The 19,391-nt window shown below is 44.7% G+C and overlaps 1 protein-coding gene across 1 annotated transcript; it reads right to left on the bottom strand.

Moving 5' to 3' along the window:
* Positions 1-507: 507 nt before the first annotated feature.
* On the bottom strand, positions 508-19,040 carry lmf2a (lipase maturation factor 2a). The gene is made up of 14 exons (XM_080207515.1): positions 18,911-19,040; positions 14,557-14,810; positions 14,141-14,169; positions 12,272-12,468; positions 11,432-11,610; positions 10,978-11,116; positions 10,308-10,442; positions 9,673-9,778; positions 8,938-9,034; positions 7,067-7,249; positions 6,339-6,507; positions 5,675-5,786; positions 3,024-3,129; positions 508-2,089 (listed from the first exon to the last, which is right to left on the bottom strand). Exons 1-14 carry the CDS (start codon positions 19,002-19,004, stop codon positions 1,760-1,762), a joined length of 2,130 nt encoding a protein of 709 aa, XP_080063641.1. The 5' UTR covers positions 19,005-19,040; the 3' UTR covers positions 508-1,759.
* Between the last annotated feature and the right edge of the window lie 351 nt (positions 19,041-19,391).

The following is a 19,391-nucleotide window of genomic DNA, read 5'->3' on the forward strand; positions in this document are numbered from 1 at the left end:
AAGACTCTTCACCCCAGTCCTGTTGTTAGTATGGGCACTGGACAGCTTTACATCAGGAAGCAAAACGGCATTGAAACCGCAGTCACTTGCTTTCTCCCTTTCAGGGCACAGAATTGTAATGTTCAAAGGTTTAATTGCTGCTGAAAAGTGGGGGGAGGGTGGGGGGTGGGTGCTGTGCTGTGCCATTCCTTCATTCACTGGGAATACCACAGGATGTTTACTCATTTCAGTAAGTATGCTTGCTGGAGGAGTGAGGCAATATTGTATCATTTAACACACAAGGGGCCAGCGAGTGAGGAAATTAGTTTATAATTGAAGTATTGGTGCAGAGATACATTACATTTCTGTGATTTGCATCTCAGATGTTATCTCACCCAGCCTAAGCTTTAATATACACTAGACATCCACTAACTACTCCACGCCCTTGCATTCAGACTCTGCATTTGAAGAAAATTGCATATAACATTGTACAAAACCAAAATCCAAAGAGTTCCAACACCATGGGAATATTTTACAGCAGGGAAATTTTATTACAATAGAATTTTGACAATTCCTCTTCCACACAGAGTATCACGGACAATTTTCAAATTGAATTGGATCAGGAGAGCAGCAAGAGCCCATTAAATGGCACACAAGGCAAGGTACCATTTCACCAGGAATCAGCACCAAAATCTGTAACATGCTGAGTGGGGAAACATGGTTAGAATGAACTGAGAAACTTGCACACCCAGGTTAGAATGAACTGAGAAACTTGCACACCCAGTCAGAATTGAAATCGAATCCATGACTGGAACACAATGGAATCAGATAGATTCCCTGGTAGATTACTGACACCTGGAGGCAGAACTGCAACACTGCAGCACCTTTCCTGACCAAGCCATCAATGATCATCGATAGTTTTGGGCCCACACTAGAGAACGTTTGGGTACAGAGTTTGACACCACACAAGGGCAGATGTTGACGACTTACCAATTCACCCCTGATTTAATGGGAGCCAGGAAAAGAAAAACAGCGGAATATATAACAACATGATCCTCGTCAGTGGAAGGTTTGTAACCACAGGCAAGTGGAGCTGGTACTGAAATGGGAGATCCTCAAACCCACTCCATGTACAAAAAGTAACCAGTACCCCAACCCAAACATTGAACAAACTTCTGACTCAAGAATTACTGATCCATTACACAGAATTGTTAGCTGATCAGTGAAACCTGGGCACTCAAACCCCAATAACACGAGACACAGCTGCAGGACTGTGCTAATGAATTCATCTGGTCATCAGGTTAAATCCTTCAATTAAATATACAACTTAGTGTAAAGAGGTAATAAAGTTATATAAAAGCACTTGGTTAGCCCACAGTTCATAACTGTGTACAGTTTTGGATCTCTGTTATAGAAAATACATTAAAGCCACAGAGTAAGCACAGTGTAGATTCATCATTATGATTCCAGGAATAGAAACTATAGATTTGAGGGAATAAAAGTACCAGGACTATTCCCAAAGGAGCACAGAAGGCTCAGAGGAGATTTTAATAAAGGGTTTTTTTTCTTAAAATAGCCAGTCTGCTTCTACCTCCCACATTTAGATCCTAAGTAAATGGCAGCCTAGGGTAAGATGGGATCACATTTGTCACTTGGCATTTGTGACACGCAGTCTGGCAATAGAACCTCTCTCATTCTCAAATGAGGGGCAGCAGAAGCGTGAGGGAGAGAGTTGCATATAATAGAAAAATATAGATCAATTAAAAAAGGACTCTGATGATTACTTCCTTCTGCGAACATTCTCTGGCGACTGTTCCTCAGCGGGAACACGCACTTTGCCCTCTGGCCGTCGAAATTCCTTCCTCCTACCATCAGCATCCATCTCCCCACCACCACTCGCATCCTTTCCCTCTGATCTCTTCCAACCCGGTTTTGGCTGGCTCCCCTTGGCTTTGCCATTGGTCATGACCTTAAAAATGGAGATGAACAACACGGCAAAGTACAGGCCCCAGATCACCTGCTCCCCAGAGTAAGGGTCCACCTGTTCCCGAGTCAATTTCAGGATGGATGGCAAGACATCTTTCACGGCCCGTTTTGGAGGCACTTTGTCCTGTGAGAGAAACAGTAGTTAGTGGCAGGAATGTGTAGCACATGCGGCACAGAGACAGATTAGATACAAGAGCAGAGACAGCCTTATCTGCATTTAAAATCCACAGATTGCTCTGATGGACCCACATTTCACTGTTCTTTCCACAGAAAATTATTTCTTCCTGTCTCAAGTCTTTTTTTTGTCCATTGCTTCTCAATCTCTTCCACTGCTTTCCACCATTTTAGCAAGTTTCCAGGGCCTAGTTGTCTCACTTTGAACATGGTCCTTGACTCTCTTTAGTTCTTCCATCACCCCCAGCAATCTTCCAGACATCCTGCAGGAACACCACTTTTTCCATGAATGAAGACTAATCAATTCCCACCCACCCCCACTCTGCTGCACCCAGCTGAGCTTCTTACATTAAACAACCTCACCTTTGACTTAACTCCATTTGTCCAAATAACAGTTACTGCTATGGAAACCTATCACTGCAACTTTCAACTTTCTCTCCCAAATAGAAAAGAGTTTCCAAATTCCACTGTTCTCTCCATCTCCATTTCTGGGAGAGGCCATTAAATAGTATCCATCAGAAACCGACCAATTCCCATAGTTAACATCCTGCTTTCAGTCAGGATTTATTTTATTCTACTAGTTTCAGTCCCCACTGCATCTTCTCTGCCACCTTTTACATCAATGTCTCCAATATATCTTCCCTTTTCTTCAAGCAAGGATTCAGCTTCACTGGGGTTGAAAGGGCTCTTGATCCTCCCTATTCCATTTCTTGCACTTCTGTTCCCTTCTATTCATTTCTCTTCCAGTAGCCAAGAGGGACCCAGTGTCCTCCAGTAGCACTTCAAAGAGAGCGTTACTCTGTATCTAGCCCATGCTGCTCCTCCCTGGGAGCATTTGTTTGGACAGTTTTGACAAGTCAGCAAGTGTGCTCTGCAGTCCTCACCTTAAAGCCATATTCACGTAACAGTGATTCTAAGTTGGGGTCTCCTAAAGTCACTGAAGGGAAGAACTCTCCAACATGTTCTCGTATCCACCAATTGTTGAGTGTGCTGTGGAGAGAAGGGATGGAAAGTGAGAAAGGGGAAGTTGGCAGGAATCAGCAAAGGCAGGGTAGGAGGGAGCAAGATTGGGTAGGAGACGCGCAATTCAGGCTCAAGCTGGGAGTGGCACGAGGTCAGGATGGGTGGAGTGTGAGGGCAGCAGGTGCGCAAAGGTGAGGCAGGAGGTGCGCAAGGGAGGGCAGGTGGAAGATTAAGAAATTCATATTAGTGAGGAAACATAACATAAAAACAAGTAATTTGTCCCCACCTGTCCATGCTTGTTTCTTCCCTCAATCTACGTCCTAAACGTGAGCTCAGGAATAAAAAGGGTGTAGTCACATTGTTGGGGGTTTATTATATGCCACCCAACAGCCAGCAGGAAATAGAGGAACAGATATATAGGCAGTGCAAAATTAACAAGGTTGTTGTGGTGAGAGATTTTAACTTCCCCTATATTGACTTAGTGCTTTGGGAAAAGGATGGGACAGAGTTTGTAAGGAGCATCTAGGAGGGCTTCTTGAAACAGTATGTAGATAGTCCAACTAGGGAAGGGGCCATACTGAACCTGGTATTGGGGAATGAGCCCAGCCAGGTGGTTGATGTTTCAGTAGGGGAGCAGTTCAGGAACAGTGGCCACAATTCAGTAAGCTTTAAGGTACTGATGGATAAAGGATAGTCCTCAAGTAAAGGTGCTAAACTGGGAGAAGGCTAATTACAACAATATTAAACAGGAACTGAAGAATGTAGATTGGGGGCAGATGTTTGAGGGCAAATCAACATCTGGAATGTGAGAGGCTTTCAAGTGCAAGTTGATACAGATTCAGGACTGGCACATTCCTATAAAGAAGAAGGATAAGTATGGCAAGTTTGGCAACGAGAGATATTGTGAGCTTAGTCAAAGAGAAAAGGGAAGCATTTGTCAATGGTAGAGAACATGTAAAGCAAGTGTGGAATATAAGGAAAATAGAAAGAAACTTAAGCAAGGAGTAAGGAGGGCTAAAAGAGGTCAAGAAAAATCATTGGTCAGCAGGATTAAGGAAAATCCCAAGACTTTTTACACATATATAAAGAGCAAGAGGGTAGCTCGGGAGAAGGTTGGTCCACTCAAGGACAGGGAGGGAATCTATGCACAGAGCCAGAGGAAATGGGCCAGGTATTAAATGGGTACTTTGCATCAGTATTCACCAAAGGAAAGGACTTGGTGGATGATGAACTGGGAAAGGGGGTGTAAATAGTTTAAGCGATGTTGAGATAAAAAAAAGGTATTGGGGTTCTTAAGAAACATTAAGGTAGAGAAGTCCACAGGGCCTAACGGGATACATGCCAAAATACTGAGACAGGTAAGGGAGGAAATTGCTGGGGCCTTGAGAGAAATCTTTGTATCCTCACTGGCTACAGGGGAGGTTGTGATGTGGAAATGCCGGCATTGGGCTGGGGTAAGCACGGTAAGAAGTCCCACAACACCAGGTTAAAGTCCAACTGGTTCATTTGAGGAGATGAGGGGGTTGGACTTTGAAGAAAGACTACATAGATTGGGTCTGTACTCATTGGAGTTTAGAAGGATGAGGGGGGATCTTATAGACGTATAAAGATAATGAAAGGGATGGATAGGGTAGAGGTAGAGATTCTTCCCGCTCAGGAAGGACAGTAGGACTAGAGGGCACAGCCTCAAGATAAGGGTGGGTGGGGGGGGGGGGGTGTGCAGTTTAGAATGGAGTTGAGGAGGAACTTCTTCACTCAAAGGGTGGTGAATCTCTGGAATTCTCTGCCCGTTGAAGTGGTGGAGGCTACCTCGCTAAATATATTTAAGTCACGGGTAGATAGGTTTTTGGTAGGCAAGGGAATTAAGGGTTATGGGGAGAAAGTGGGAAAGTGGAACTGATCCACTTCAGATCAGCCATGATCTTATTGAATGGCGGGGCAGGCTCGAAGGGCTAGATGGCCTACTCCTGCTCCTACTTCTTATGTTCTTATTTAGTAGCACAAGCTTTCAGAAATGGGGCATGCCCTATTTGTGAACACAATTCTTCACTCACCTGAGAAAGGAGCAACACTCTGAAAGCTTGTGCTACCAAATAAACCAGTTGGATTTTAATCTGGTGTTATGAGTCTTCTTATTGTACAGAGGAAGTCCCAGAGGATTGGAGAACAGCCAATGTTGTTCCTTTGTTTAAGAAAGGTAGCAAGAATAATCCAGGTAAATACAGACTGGTGAGCCTTACGTTAGTGGTAGGGAAATTACTGAAGAGGATTCTTCGAGACAGGATTTACTTGGAAATAAATGAACGTATTAGCGAGAAGCCACATGATTTTGCGAAGAGGAGGTCTCACTAGCTTGATTGAGTTTTTCGAGGAAGATGATTGATGAGGGTAGGGCACTGGATGTTGTCTACATGGGCTCCCTCACTTGTTCTCTTTCTCCTCTTCTTGTGATTAAGTGTCTTATTTCGCTCTCTTAAGACCAAACTCATTCACTCTCCCTCCCTGACTTCTAGTGCATGCTCCCCACCCCCCTCCCTTGGTAACTGTATGCGCCACTTGTCGAGTCACTCACCTGTCTGTCCTGTGTATGGTATACCAGTACTTGTACAGCTGGGCCCGGACATAAGTGGGGGGTTTGTTGCTGAAGACATATTTGGTCTCATCCACTTGCACCAAGCGAATGACTGAAAATAGAAAAAAAAAGAGAAAATAAGGAGTGACAGGATGGATTATTTAACATTGGAGGACTGCAGTCTAACAGCCGGAGTTACCACAACCAGCACAATGCAACAGCAAGAGCTACTGCATTAGCACAGTGTAACAGAGTTACTGCAAGTAACAGTGATGGATACTACAATCAGTGCAGTTTAACAGTGAGATTTACTGTAAGTAACACAGTGATGGATACCACAAGCAGCAAAGTTTAACAGCGAGATACTATAGCCAGCGCAGTGCAACAGCAGCAGTTACTGCAAGTAACACAGCAAGGGATACCACAAACAACACAAAAGAGTTCTGTGAGTAACAGAGTGAGGAATACCACAATCGGTACAGTGCAATAGCGAGAGTTACTGCAAGTAATAGTGAGGGATACCACAAGCAGTACAGAGAATTACTGCAAGTGATAGTGAAGTATACCACAAGCAGTAGTGTAACAGCGAGAGTTACTTGAGTAACACAGTGAGGGATAGCACAAGCAGCACTGTGTAACAGGGTGTAATATTCTCTGAACTCACCATTTTTCTTTCCCTGGAGAAGCCGATGAATGAAGCTGGTGAACCAGGGGCTGTGCCTGTGGTCACCAAGGGCAGCAAACCACATCTGCCAATCGAGTCTGGGCTGGTGTGGGGCCACCAGAGGAGGGGCCACGCTGATGTTCCCTGGTTTGTACATGAATTCAATTTCCTGAGAAAAGGAAAAGTTCCGGAATATGGGATCAGACACAAAAGAAGGTGCAGAATGCAAGGCCCCAGGGAACAATACCACACTTACCGTGCAAGTATTGGGAGCACTAGGGGAATGGAAAGCAAGTGGATCACCCCACACACATGCTGAAGATTTGGGAGCTGCGCCCACTTGTATGGTGTAAATTGGTGGGGCTGTGCACTGCGTGTAGGGCAAGGACTGACGAGGGTCGTTCCCATTCATCGTAAGGATTGAGTGGGACTGTATCCCTCTCTCTGGGCAAGGATCTATGGAGTCTATATCACATTTGAAGGGCAAGGATTGATGGCTGTACCCCACTCAAGGCAACAATTGAGGGAGGCTATACCCCACTCAGGTCAAAGAATGAAGGCGGGGGTAGGGGAAAGATATAGAGAGAGAGCGGGGGGTGAAGCCAAGCTCAGGGCGACATTGGTTGGGTTGGGTGCTGGGTCACAGCACAACTTTCTAATGACTTCTCTCACTAAACTGAAATCTGTCCTGTCACATTCCTTTCTTCTCCACTGTGCATGAATCCTACCGTCCACCTCTGGCCATCATAGCTTCCTTCCACCACGACCTCCGGACGACCTCCAACTCCTGTCATTCGTCGGAACAGCCCATAGGAGTTGACCAGTTGGTAACGGTCAACCAGATCATACATCCGCCGGATCTCAGGCCTCAAGTTGGAGCTGGCCTCATACTCAATGAAGGTGTACGGAACCTGGAAAAGGGCTGTAAGTTAGACTATTCAGCTTCCTGAATTCTGAGATGTCAGGGGGAGGAACACAACAAAGTAAAGCTAGGTCAGGGAGGGCCTTCTTTATCTATGGCTCTGCTGGTCATGACATTAAGCGTATATATATATATATTTAAAAAAAATACGATGAGTGTTTCTCCCAGCATAACTCTTTCAGGCAGAGTGCCAGATCTCTACCAGTCTAGTGAAAAAATTTCTCAACCTCTCATTAGGAAAAAAGCCAAAAAACCATAGAGACAGAGTCAATTGTTGACATCTATGTTCCCTACTCACTGCTAAAGGAAGTAAATGCTTTGTGTCCCACTTAGTTTAGGTCCCTCAATTTTATACAACTCAATTAAATCCCTCTCGCCCACCTCATCCTCCTATGTTCCAAAGAACACAATCACCATTTATTCAAACTTTTCTCTTAGCTAAAATGTTTCAATCCTGACAACATTGTTCTAAATTTCGTCCATCCCCGCTAGTGCGAACATATCTTCCCTATAATGTGGCAGAATCCTAGCTGTGGTGTAACAGGAGAGCTATCATATTGACTTTAATTTCACAGAGATTTGCAAATCATCAGTAAATTGAGAGACCGTGGGTCCCATAAATTGACCTCTTGAGTATTCACCAACTTTTCTTTAAACATTTCCAGTCTCTCACTCCGAGTGGGACTTTACAGCCCCACTTGGGCAAGATCGTAAAATCCCACCCGAGGCCAATGGAAATTTCCATTCTGGGATCCTTGCCCACCCCAATGATAGTCTTTCGGCCTTTGGGTCATCCTTTCCACATTCACCATCTATGAAGGAGCTGAGTCTAACCTGTGCCTGAACCAGTCACTACTTCTGGAGTTTCTTTTAACTTTTGAGCACATTATCTGGGTTTGTCCATTCCCTTCAGATTTTCAATTGGATTAACCAATCTTCTCAATTTCACCTCTCAGTAGCCAATGCCAGTCTGCCACCCACTCTCTGAGCAACCAATCATATTTAGTCACCTGCCCTCTGAACAACCAAATCATAGCTCTTCATCCACTCGAGAATAACCAATCCCAGCTCTTCACCTATCAAGGAGTAAGCTAGGTCAATAACACAGCAAGGACAGTAGGTGTGTTGAAGCCCAGGCATGTTCTGGGAAACTAACCTTCAATAATTCACTGCTCTTTTTAAACAGCCGCAGCTCTGTTGGTAGCACTATTATCTCTGAAGTTTGTGGATTTGAGCTGCGCTCCAGGGATTTCAGTTCGAAAATCTAGGCTGACACTGTGGAGTGGTGAGGGAATGCTGCACTGTAGGAGGTGCTACTATATAGATGAGACAGTAAACCGAGATCCTCTCTGCTCTCTCAGGTAGACATAAAAAATTCCACAGTACTATTTTGAAGAGGAGCCTGTGAGTTATCCTCACTCCCTGGTCAATAGTTATCCTTCATTCACCATCAAAAAAAAAACCATTGGATCATTTAACTTACTGTTTGTAGGGTCTTGGCTGCACTGTTCTCTACATAATAGTGATTATGCTTCAGAAGTACTTTATTGGCTGTTAAGCACTTTGGGATGTCTTGAGGTGGTGAAAGGCACTGTATTAATGCAGTCTTTTTTTCTTTAACTGAGACCCAAAAGTTATGAAGGGAAGTCCCATCTCTACCCAGCAGCCCTCACTCACCAGACTAACAGCAAACATTGCAGCAGCAGCAGCAGCAAATACGACCCATTGGGTGGTAGCCCAGAGCTTGGAGATAAAGCCCCTCACCATCAGGGAGCTGTGAGAGAGAAACAGAGTCAGTGATAATCCAAAGGGCAATGGGACAGTGCAACTGGGGGACTTGTGGGTACAGAATCAAGCTAACGGGGGTTGGATTTGGGTAAAAGGATCCTGTAAATTGGGCGCCCAACAAGTAAACCAGGAATGATAACAAATAAACTAAGGGAACTGGGGAAGAACAGGAACTATGTTCTCTTCCAATCTTTCTTTGTTGTGTGCGCTGATTAAAGTGGAACAGGGCGGTCTGGCCCATACTTATCCCTCAAAGAACACCACTAAAAACAGGTTCTCTGCTTATTTATTTTGTTGCTGTTTGTGGGAGCTTGCAGTACACAAAGTGACTGGCACACTTCCCACACTACAGGAAACCCTCATTGGTGACCTGTTAGCTCAAGTGACTAGATGGCTAGTTCTTGATTAAGTGCCAACCATGGGTTCAATTCCCATTCTGGCTGAGGCAGACTTGGGATCTGCTTCCTCACCATGTTCCTTTGAGTGGAAGGTAATGGAAAAATACCACAAAACAAGAGAAATGGCTCAGGATGAAGCATCAGTGGACAAATCAACTGAAGTCCTGCCTTCAAGCAGGGCATATATAAAGGAAAGGAGAATCTGTATACCTCCTCAGAGACGCACCTGAGCAGCGATCCAAGTATTTCCCAGCTTAGAGACAGCACCCCGATCCAGATAGTGAGTGGAGTCACCATCTTCAGCCACTGTGTAAACTCATGGAAAGTGAAGACTAAAAATGAAGCAAAGAATGTGGTTAGAGAGCTTGTTCTGTTTCTGCCTGAGGAGTATTTGAAGGTACAGCGTAGAGGGAGCTTTACTCTATCTAATCTGTTTTACCTAAAAATGGGAACTATTGCATATCATGACTTCCAAAAGTTAAAAAAAATCGTCCCAATTACGTCAGACGTTAAAATTGTCTTTCCACTTTTTCCTCTCTTCCCACAGCATTGTCCCCAATACTCCTTTGGTATGTCAGCCATGCCCCATGCCTCCACAAGAGGATTTCCTCCATCATTCCTGCCCTTTCTTTGACAACCTTTTTACTATTTATGTGTATTACTATACCACTCTCCAGCACCAAGATAAGGAACATCCAACTATTTTTTTTACAGGAGAGACAAATGCAACAGCTTGTAAACGCAAGAAATGTTAGTAACAAAGCATGTGGACTGCTGGAAAATGATGTCTGAAGAGCTTAGCCTGCTGGTTTAAGATAGATCAAGAGACAGGAAAAGGATCTGAAGGTTTATTATTTGTACCTATTTTTGACTCTATTATCCTTTTCTCCCAGTTGATACTTAGTCCGAAGTAGTGAATTGTCCCATAGACGAGTGTTACAAAAACTGCCAGCTCAGCGAGGCTAATGATCAGGGCTTGAAGTGTCCGCAACCAACCTGGGCCAATAGGGAAAAGAAGAAATGATAAAGTCACAAATGTTAGAGCCCAATCACCTTCTCTCTGGACACCTACCACAGTTATCTGACCCCCGGACACACATATCACAGGTATCCAACCCTGGACACGTCATCAGTCATGGGTACCTAACCCTAGACAGATCAGCAATCACAGGTATCTAGTCCCCGAATCACCACCTGTCAGTTAGGCGGCCCCGAGTCACCACCTGTCACAGTTACCCAACCTCCAGACAACAGTCACTGGTCTCCAAGCCTTGACACATCACCAATCACAGGTACCTAACCCTTAACACACCACCTGTCACAGTTACCCAACCCGCAGACCTACCAATGCTCAAACCCGACCCCCCGGACACACCACCAGTCACAGGTATCCAACAGACATGGCAGCAGTCTCAAGTACCATGCCATCTGTCACAGTGTTCCTCCTCCTCCCCTCTCCTCCTCTTTCCCCGTCCCCTTCTCCCCTCTCCTCCTCCTTCCCCACCATCCCATCAAATTGTTTGATACTCACTTGCAGGGTTTTGCTTCTTGCTTCGCCTGGAGCAATAGTGTAAATGCTGATCATCCAATAGTGAGAACGCCAGGACAATGCTGAGCAGATTGAAGAAATTATAGTTACCGGTGATAATAATCAATACCTGGAGCAGAACCTGTAGAGCCAAAGAAAATTTAATCAGAGAAAGACAGTGAGCATAAGAGAGGGGGAGAGCCAAGATCCTTCCCACATACATGGGGACCTGGCAGTCTGCAAGGCTGATGTCAACCAGCAAATGTCACCTTCCTCTGGGTACATACTTGCATCCCCCAAACCCACATACCAACTCCCCCTTCCCCTTTGCAATCTTCACTACCACCTTCTCAACACTCAGACAACAAAGGTCTTGGATGCCTTGTTTTACTCCCTATTTTGTCCACACCATCCTTTGGCTGTCTATATCTTGGTTATCTGCAGAACGCAGACTTACCTGAGTGTAAAATGCAAACAGCCTGAGGCGACGGGTTGGAGCAAAGAACAACAAAGGAACTGCAATCTCCAGCACAAACACAATAGCAACGCTGAGCTTGTGAAACCAAGATGGGAGCTGGTGTGCAAACCAGGAAGCAGCAGTAGGGATGCACTGAGTTTCGTAGTGATAGGTCAGAGCTGTAGAGAAATCAGATATCAAAATTTAGTGAGATCTGATAAAAGGTCATCAGACCTAAAACAGTAACTTTCTTCTTCTCTCCACAGACTCTGTTAGCCCTGCTGAATATTTCCAGCAATTTCTGTATTAGTTTCAGATTTCCAGTATTCCTTCCACACAATGTTTGTACAGAACACTGTCCTAGGTTTGCCATCACCAAGCTGCCTGTAAGTAAGACATAGCCTATAGTCAGGAAGTTTATGGTTACCATGCACTCTATAGTGCAACAATAGTGAATAAAATTTTGTGCAATGTAACTTGGCCACTCATCTCCCAGGTGCATATTTCTGATCTTCTGGAAGATCAACTGCAAATACTTGCATGAACAGTTTGCACGGAAACCAAGAATTCAGTTCATTTTACGCACAATGCTAAACAATATTCAATCTTCTACAAAACTCATTGCCAATCTCTAGTGCTTCTGGCAGCACTAAAAATAACAAATGGCAAAAACACTACCAGACCCAGGATAAGTTTCACTTTTATTAGTCAATCTTTTGCTAGCTAGTTGCTAGAGAAGACTGAAGTGCTGCACCTACTCAGAGGGGAGTGGGGATTGTGCAACTGGTTGTGGATGGGGTCAGGGTTGGTGTACATATAACTGGAGTAACTGTTTCTCACCTGTCAGCCCCCACCATGTGGGGCATCGGCTGGTCAGTTTCACCACACCTGAGGCAAACATCAACCTGAAGAACAGCCAGCGGACCAGCCAGAAGGTGATACCATCGTGGTGTCGGGGAGGGGCTGCCCGCCATTTCTGCAAGTGTAGTGGTGCAACCAGGATTGCAAGAAATCCAGTCTCTAGTAGCAAACTGTCCCTGCAGAATCAGTGAAGTACTCGTTACTCACTCCTCACACACTGCTCTTTCCACACATTGATTACCCCCTTGGACGCTGCCCTGTTTACTCCTCACAAACTGTTCACTCCCTGCTTACCCCTCACACACTGTTCAACCCTTCACAATGTTTACCCCTGCTTACTCCTCACAAACTGTTCACCCCTGCATACCCCTCACATCATTCACCCCTTTACAAGGTACTCCTCACACACTTGGGCAGCATGGTGGCATAATGGTTAGCACTGCTGCCTCACAGCGTCAAGGGCCCAGGCTCAATTTCTGGCCTGGGTCACTGTCGGTGTGGAGTCTGCACTTTTTCTGCGTGGGTTTACCAAGACTGGGGGAAAGGCAAATTGTGCGGAGGGTGTGGAGAGTCTGCAGAAGGATCTAGATAGGCTGGGCGAATGGGCCAGGAAATGGCAAATGGAATTTAATGTTGGCAAGTGTGAGGTGGTCCACTTTGGTAGGAAGAATGGTAGGAAGGACTATTACTTACGGGGCGAAAAACTGCAGCAGGCGACGGTGCAGAGGGACCTCGGGGTCCTTGTGCATGAGTCGCAAAAACCCAGCTTGCAGGTGCAGCAGGTGGTCAGGAAGACGAATGGGATGCTGGCCTTCATAGCGAGGGGGATTGAATATAAAAGTAGGGAGGTCTTGCTGCAGCTGTATAGGGTATTGGTGAGGCCGCAGCTGGAGTACTGTGTGCAGTTTTGGGCGCCGCACCTGCGCAAGGATATTTTGGCCTTGGAGGGAGTGCAGAGGAGGTTTACTAGGCTGATACCGGAGTTGAGCTATGAGGAGAGGCTGAATAAACTAGGCTTGTACTCGTTAGAGTTTAGAAGAATGAGAGGAGATCTCATTGAGACGTATAAGATGATGAATGGGATGGATAGGATAGAGGTGGAGAGACTCTTCCTGCTCAAAAAAGACAGTAGGACTAGGGGGCACAGCCTCAAGATAAAGGGGAGGTGGTTTAGAATGGAGTTGAGGAGGAACTTCTTCACTCAAAGGGTGGTGAATCTCTGGAATTCTCTGCCCGTTGAAGTGGTGGAGGCTGCCTCGCTAAATATTTTTAAGAAGCGGGTTGATGGGTTCTTGATAAGCGAGGGGATTAAGGGTTATGGGGAGAGGGCGGGAAAGTGGAACTGAGCCACAACAGATCAGCCATGATCTTATTGAATGGCGGGGCAGGCTCGAAGGGCTAGATGGCCTACTCCTGCTCCTATTTCTTATGTTCTTATGGATGCGCCAGTTTCATCCCACAGTCCGAGAGATGTGCTGGTTAGGTTTATTGGCCATGCTAAACAGGTGCTGGAGTATGGTGACTATGGTATTTTCAGAGTAACTATATTAGTGTTAATGTAAGCCTACTTGTGACACTAATAAATAAACGTTAAAAGTTTAACTTTAAAATTGTTCAACCCTTCACTTTACCCCCTGCTTACTTCTCACACACTGCTCACCCTTCACATGCTGCCCCTCGCTTACTCTCCTCACACATCAATTACCCCTTCACACACCACCCCCTCCTTACCCCTCATACTCAGTTCTTGCATGCCCCTTGCACTCTGCTCACTCAGCACACACTGCCTGTCACCAATACCTTTGCAAACATTCTGTGGGAGGATAATGGGGGATGAGATGGACTCACCACTGGAAGTACAGGAAGACTTGTCCAACCTGGAGGAAATAAAACATGAATCATTAACACTCACCCAGAGAAACCACCTACCCAGTGCTCTGCTCAGCTCAGCTCCCCCGCCCCATTCCCACCAGAAAGCAGCTCCCACTGGATACAGTGTAACTGACTATTCTGCTCTTGCTGTCGTGGGTTTAGCTGTCACTTTGCCTCAGGATACAGGCTGAAATCCCCCCAAAAAAACACTGGTCCCTAATCTGAACTACTTTACGTACTCCATCACCTACCATACCACAAACCAGATGTAGTGACCTCTGACCCAGGGCTGAACCGCATCATCCCCCCACCTTTGATGCCCACAACATAAACATGCACCATGTGAGAAAGACATAGACACTCGGATGGGAAAGACACATATATGCACCCACCTGATACAGAGACAGGTAGAGGAACCAGAGACATGCGAAGATGAAACAATCTCGGAGGGGCTTTGCCACCAGTGCAATGATTGACAGGCCAACTCCCAACAAGCAGATGAGCTCCATGCCCTGCTCAGTGTCAAGCCCCAGCCAGGGACATAACCACAGTAATGTTGGAGACTCCGTCAGCTGGTCCAGCAGTGCCTTTCCGGTGAAAGGGAGCATCCTGCGGACTGGCAGAATTCCTTCCTTTCCATACAGTCCTGTCAGAAAAGTGAAAAGTCAAGACCAGTAACAACAGAAACATAACAAGTTTACAGGATGTGAGCCATTCGATCCATTGTAGCTGCGTCTGCTGAAAGAGTTTCCCAATCTAACACCACTTTCTGGCTCCTGGTTAACAACTCTGTAATTAACACAACTTCAAATGAATATCCTTTTTTTAATTTAAGTGCAACAAGGGGATCTTCCTTTTTTAATCCTTTTGGGCAATAATTCCAAATCTCCAACACCCTCTCGCTCAAAGAATGTTTCAACTCCTCCCGGGAGTTACTTTAAATTGAAGCTCCCTGGTTATGGTTCAACTTCTACGGAAAATCTTATCCACTATCTAAATCCTCATAATTTTATGTACATCAATTAAATCTCTCCTCAGCCTCCTTTGTTCAAAGGAAAACTAATCCAACCTATCCAATCACTCAACACAGATAACATTTTCCATTCCCGGCAATATCCTTGCAAATCACTTCTGTATCCTCTCCAGTGCAATCACTTCCTTCCTGCAAGGTGGTGACCAGAACTGTGCGTGGTACTTTTGCCTCGGTTTAACTCGTGTTTTATACTGTTCTAGCATACCTTCCCTCTCTAATGAAGGAAAAGTACCCCATATGGCTTCTTAACCACCTTTTATACCTGCCCTGGTGCCTTCAGAGATCTGTGGCCAGGGGTTTAGTATTCTTAGTATCCAACCATTTATTGTAGTCCCTGGCCTTGTTAGCCTTCCCCAAGTGCATTACCTCACACTTGATCAGACTGAATTGCACCTGCCACTTTTTGATTTATTTGTCACATATATTGGTATACGATGAAAAGTATTGTTTCTTGCGTGCTACACAAAGCATATCATACATGGGAGTATATTAGGAAGAAGGAAAAGAGAGAGGGCAGAATATAGTAATACAGTCATAGCTTGGGTGTAGAGAAAGATCAACTTAGTATAAGGTAGGTTATTTCAAAATCTGATGGCAACAGGTAAAAAGCTGTTCTTGAGTCAGCTGGTACATGATCTGACTTTTCTACTCACCTGACCAATTCACCAATATATTCCTGCAATCTACAGTTCACTATTAACAGAGGTAGGTTTTGCTCAGTTGGTTAGACAACTGGTTAGTGATGCAGAGTGATATCAATAGCATGGGGTTTAATTCCTGTACCAGCTGAAGTTATTTACAAAGCCCCACCTTCTCAGCCTTGCCCCTCAGTCTATGGTCACCTAGGACTATGGCTACTTTACATTTACTATTAACAAAACGATCAGTCTTTGTATCAGCTGCAAACATTTTTATCATCCTCCCCACATTTAAGTGTAAGCCATTGATATATATCACAAAAAGCAAGCAATTTAGCACTCTTAGCCGGGAGTGGCTTCCAGTCACAAAAACAACATTTATCGTAATAAAAATAGAAAATACTGGAGAAACCCAACAGGTCTGGCAGCATCTTTGGAGAGAAAAACAAAGTTAATATTTCAAATCCATATGACTTCTTCAGAACTCATTACCCTTTGCTTCCAACCCTGAGCCAATTTTGAATCCAACTTGCTACTTAGATCACATGGGTTTTTATTTTCTGGCCAATCTCTATATGGAAGCTTGGCAAAAGCCTTGCCAAAATTCACCAGCTGAGCTACTTTCATCAACTCTTCTTCTTTTAACATATCTCTGCTGATTGTCCTTGATTAATTTGTGCCTTTCTTGATGATTATTTATACTGTCCCTCAGAATTTTTTCTAATTATTTGCCCAACACTGAGCTTAAGTTGACCAGATTTCATTAATTCCTTTCTCCACTTTTAAAGCTATGGTGCAACCGTAGCAATCCTCTCATCTTTTGCCACCATATTTGTAGCCAGAGAAGGTTGGAAATAATGGCCAGAGCCACTGCTTTTTCCTCAACAGCTTATTTTAGCAGCTGAAGGCAAATTTCATCTGGGCCTAGTGATTTATTAACTTTCAAAGATGCTAAGCCTTGTAATATTTCTTCTTCTACTGTGTTTATCCTCCATTCAATATTTCATACTCCTCCTCAACCACAATACTTGCATCACTTCTCTTTGTGAAGACTAATGCAAACTATTAATTGAGAACCATGTCCTTTTCTGCCTCCACACACAATGGTAGGATTTACTGTGTGACCCACCACGTGTTCCACAACAGTGGGAAGCAGCCTGCCATTTGCTGGCGGTGGGATTTTCTGGTTCCACAGTTGTCAACAGAGTTTCCAGCTGAATGCAGCCCTCACTGCCGTGAAACCCCAGCGGTGGGACCAGAAGATCCCGCTGGTGAGTACTGTTGGAAAGTGCAGCCAATGTCCTTTTTTTTTAAAACGATCTTCTTTCTGTATTTACAAAATAGCATTGGCTTTTTTCCAATTTTATTTGCCCATATTTCTTCATGCTGTCTCTTTGCTTTTTAAATTTCCTTACTGAGTTCACCCCTGCATTTTCTATATTTCCCTGGGCTGTGTTATTGAGCTCTTGATACTGGACACAAACTTTTTTTGCATTATCCTACCCTGTATGCACTTTGACAGGGCAATCTAGATTTGGGAGTGAGCATATTTGTTCTAAACCCTCTCTATTGTCTCCTTGAATGCAGACCACTGCTCTTTCTTTGATTAGCTATTTATGAACTTCTGCCAAATCACATTAATAAAATTGGCATCAGAATAAGATCATTCCTGGAGTTTCTGTGACATGACAAAAAAAGAAAGAGCGTGAGAAAGGGGAGAGCAAAATAAAAGAAAACTGTTATTTAAAGATTCTTGTTTCCTTCACAATATGTTTAAAAAAAAGCCAGGTCCAATTCCTGGCTTGGGTCACTGTCTGTATGGAGTTTGCATGTTCTCCCCATGTCTGTGTGGGTTTCCTCCAGGTGCTCAGGTTTCCTCCCACAACCCAAAGATGTGCAGGTTAAGTTAATTAGCCATGCTAAATTGACCCTAGTATCAGGGGATTAATAGGGTAAATGTGGGGTTACGAGGATAGGGTCTGGGTGGGATCGTGGTCAGTGAAGACTTGATGGGTCGAATGGCCTCCTTCTGCTCTATAGGAATCTATGATTCTAAGTATGTCACTGGCTGTAAAGTGCTTTAGGGTGTTCTGATTATGGGAAAGGTGCACAGCCCCAACTAACAGCTTTCATCCAAAGTTTTTGCTTACAGGCTCAATCAGAGCTTCTAGCGTATCAGAACAGAGTCCAACCAATCCCACAATTCAGAACATCAGTATTCGCAGATGGTGAAAAGCATAACATTCCCAACTCCAACCTACTGATAGCTGATTCAGACAAACCACCCATTCAAGATAAAAGCTTGAAATCCCAGGCACATCAGTTAAAAACCAGTGGGATAGGAATGAAGTTGGGGAAGGGCACAAAAGACAAAGTTATAGAATTTACTCCTGCTGAAAATACCCACAAAGAGGGTCACTGCACATAACCAGGGTTAAAAGGTAATTGGGTGTGCTTCTCTGCAGAGATGGGACTGAGGGGGTAAGGTGTACAGCGTGTGGAGTAGTGGTTTAGGGATATGGGGAGAAAGCGGGCAGCATGGATAATGTGCATAAAACGAAGGGTCATCCAGCTTCGAAACGCTGGCTCTATTCTCTCTCAGTAAGAAGTCTCACAACACCAAGTTAATTCTATTCTCTCTCCACAGATGCTGTCAGAGCTGTTGAGATTTTCCAGCATTCTGTTTTTAAATAAAACGAGATGGTTTTAGTTGAGTCTAATGGCCATTTCTTAAAGATGCCATTTGTGTGTGTTTTCCATAATTGGGAGTCTGTCACCAACTTAACCAGAGTGGTTCTGTTACATGACAAAGTCCCCAAATTAAGGTGGTTCTTGTTCTACACCAGTTTATAAATGATTCATATGCTTATCAATCTCCCAGGTCGCCACAACACACGCTTTGCGTTATTTCAAACTAAATGATTTCTCACCCTGCTTCCTCCCACTAATGGAGAGAGTGAGTCAGCCCCTCTCCCTCCCTTTCTGCATGTGGCTGCTCCCCCGCCTGGTGACTACGCCCTTACCCGGCCGACCCGAACCTTTTGAGCCCGCGGAACGTCAGTTGGCCGCAGTTACCTGGGATTTGTGTATAAAGCGAGGCGAAAGCAGACAGGTAAATAGCGGCGACACCATAGAGGAACGCACCGCGAACACCAGCCATCTCCCCCATCCTGAGGCTGCAGGCCTGAACTCAGCCACAACCACACGCTGAGGAGAGGGGGGGGAGGGTCAATACCACCAATCCAAAATGACCCACAAATAATCCACCATGAGCCACTGAATCAACACTATAATCAAGTATATCTATTTGTTATGAAATAAACAACCTACTTAACAGCGGGCGTCAGCGTTTTTCTATTTTAAAAGTTCCGAAATATTCCCCCATTCTGAAAATGGATTGCTCTAAACCTCCCACGTCGCTCCTCGGTTTGGCGTCTACCATCAGGGTGGGAGGGGGAAATAATCTCTGCACATTTTTAATAGACTTAGCGAATCAAACAGGTTATCTGAACGAAAATAAATTCCATCATAGCGAAATTTCGATATAGTAGCTTCT

The sequence above is a fragment of the Carcharhinus amblyrhynchos genome, chromosome 19 (assembly GCF_965287045.1).
Source record: "Carcharhinus amblyrhynchos chromosome 19, sCarAmb.v2.hapA, whole genome shotgun sequence".
NCBI classification, from domain to species: domain Eukaryota; kingdom Metazoa; phylum Chordata; class Chondrichthyes; order Carcharhiniformes; family Carcharhinidae; genus Carcharhinus; species Carcharhinus amblyrhynchos.

What these genes read in the sequence shown, in the direction of transcription:
- lmf2a (XM_080207515.1), bottom strand. Translation starts at nt 19,004, where the DNA reads ATGGGGGAGATGGCTGGTGTTCGCGGTGCGTTCCTCTATGGTGTCGCC. An exon ending in GTCTTCCTGTACTTCCAGTG is followed by an intron (nt 12,469 to 14,140) that starts GTGAGTCCATCT and finishes CTGATTCTGCAG; the next exon opens with GGACAGTTTGCTACTAGAGA. An exon ending in TGTTTGCATTTTACACTCAG is followed by an intron (nt 11,117 to 11,431) that starts GTAAGTCTGCGT and finishes TTGGCTCTACAG; the next exon opens with GTTCTGCTCCAGGTATTGAT.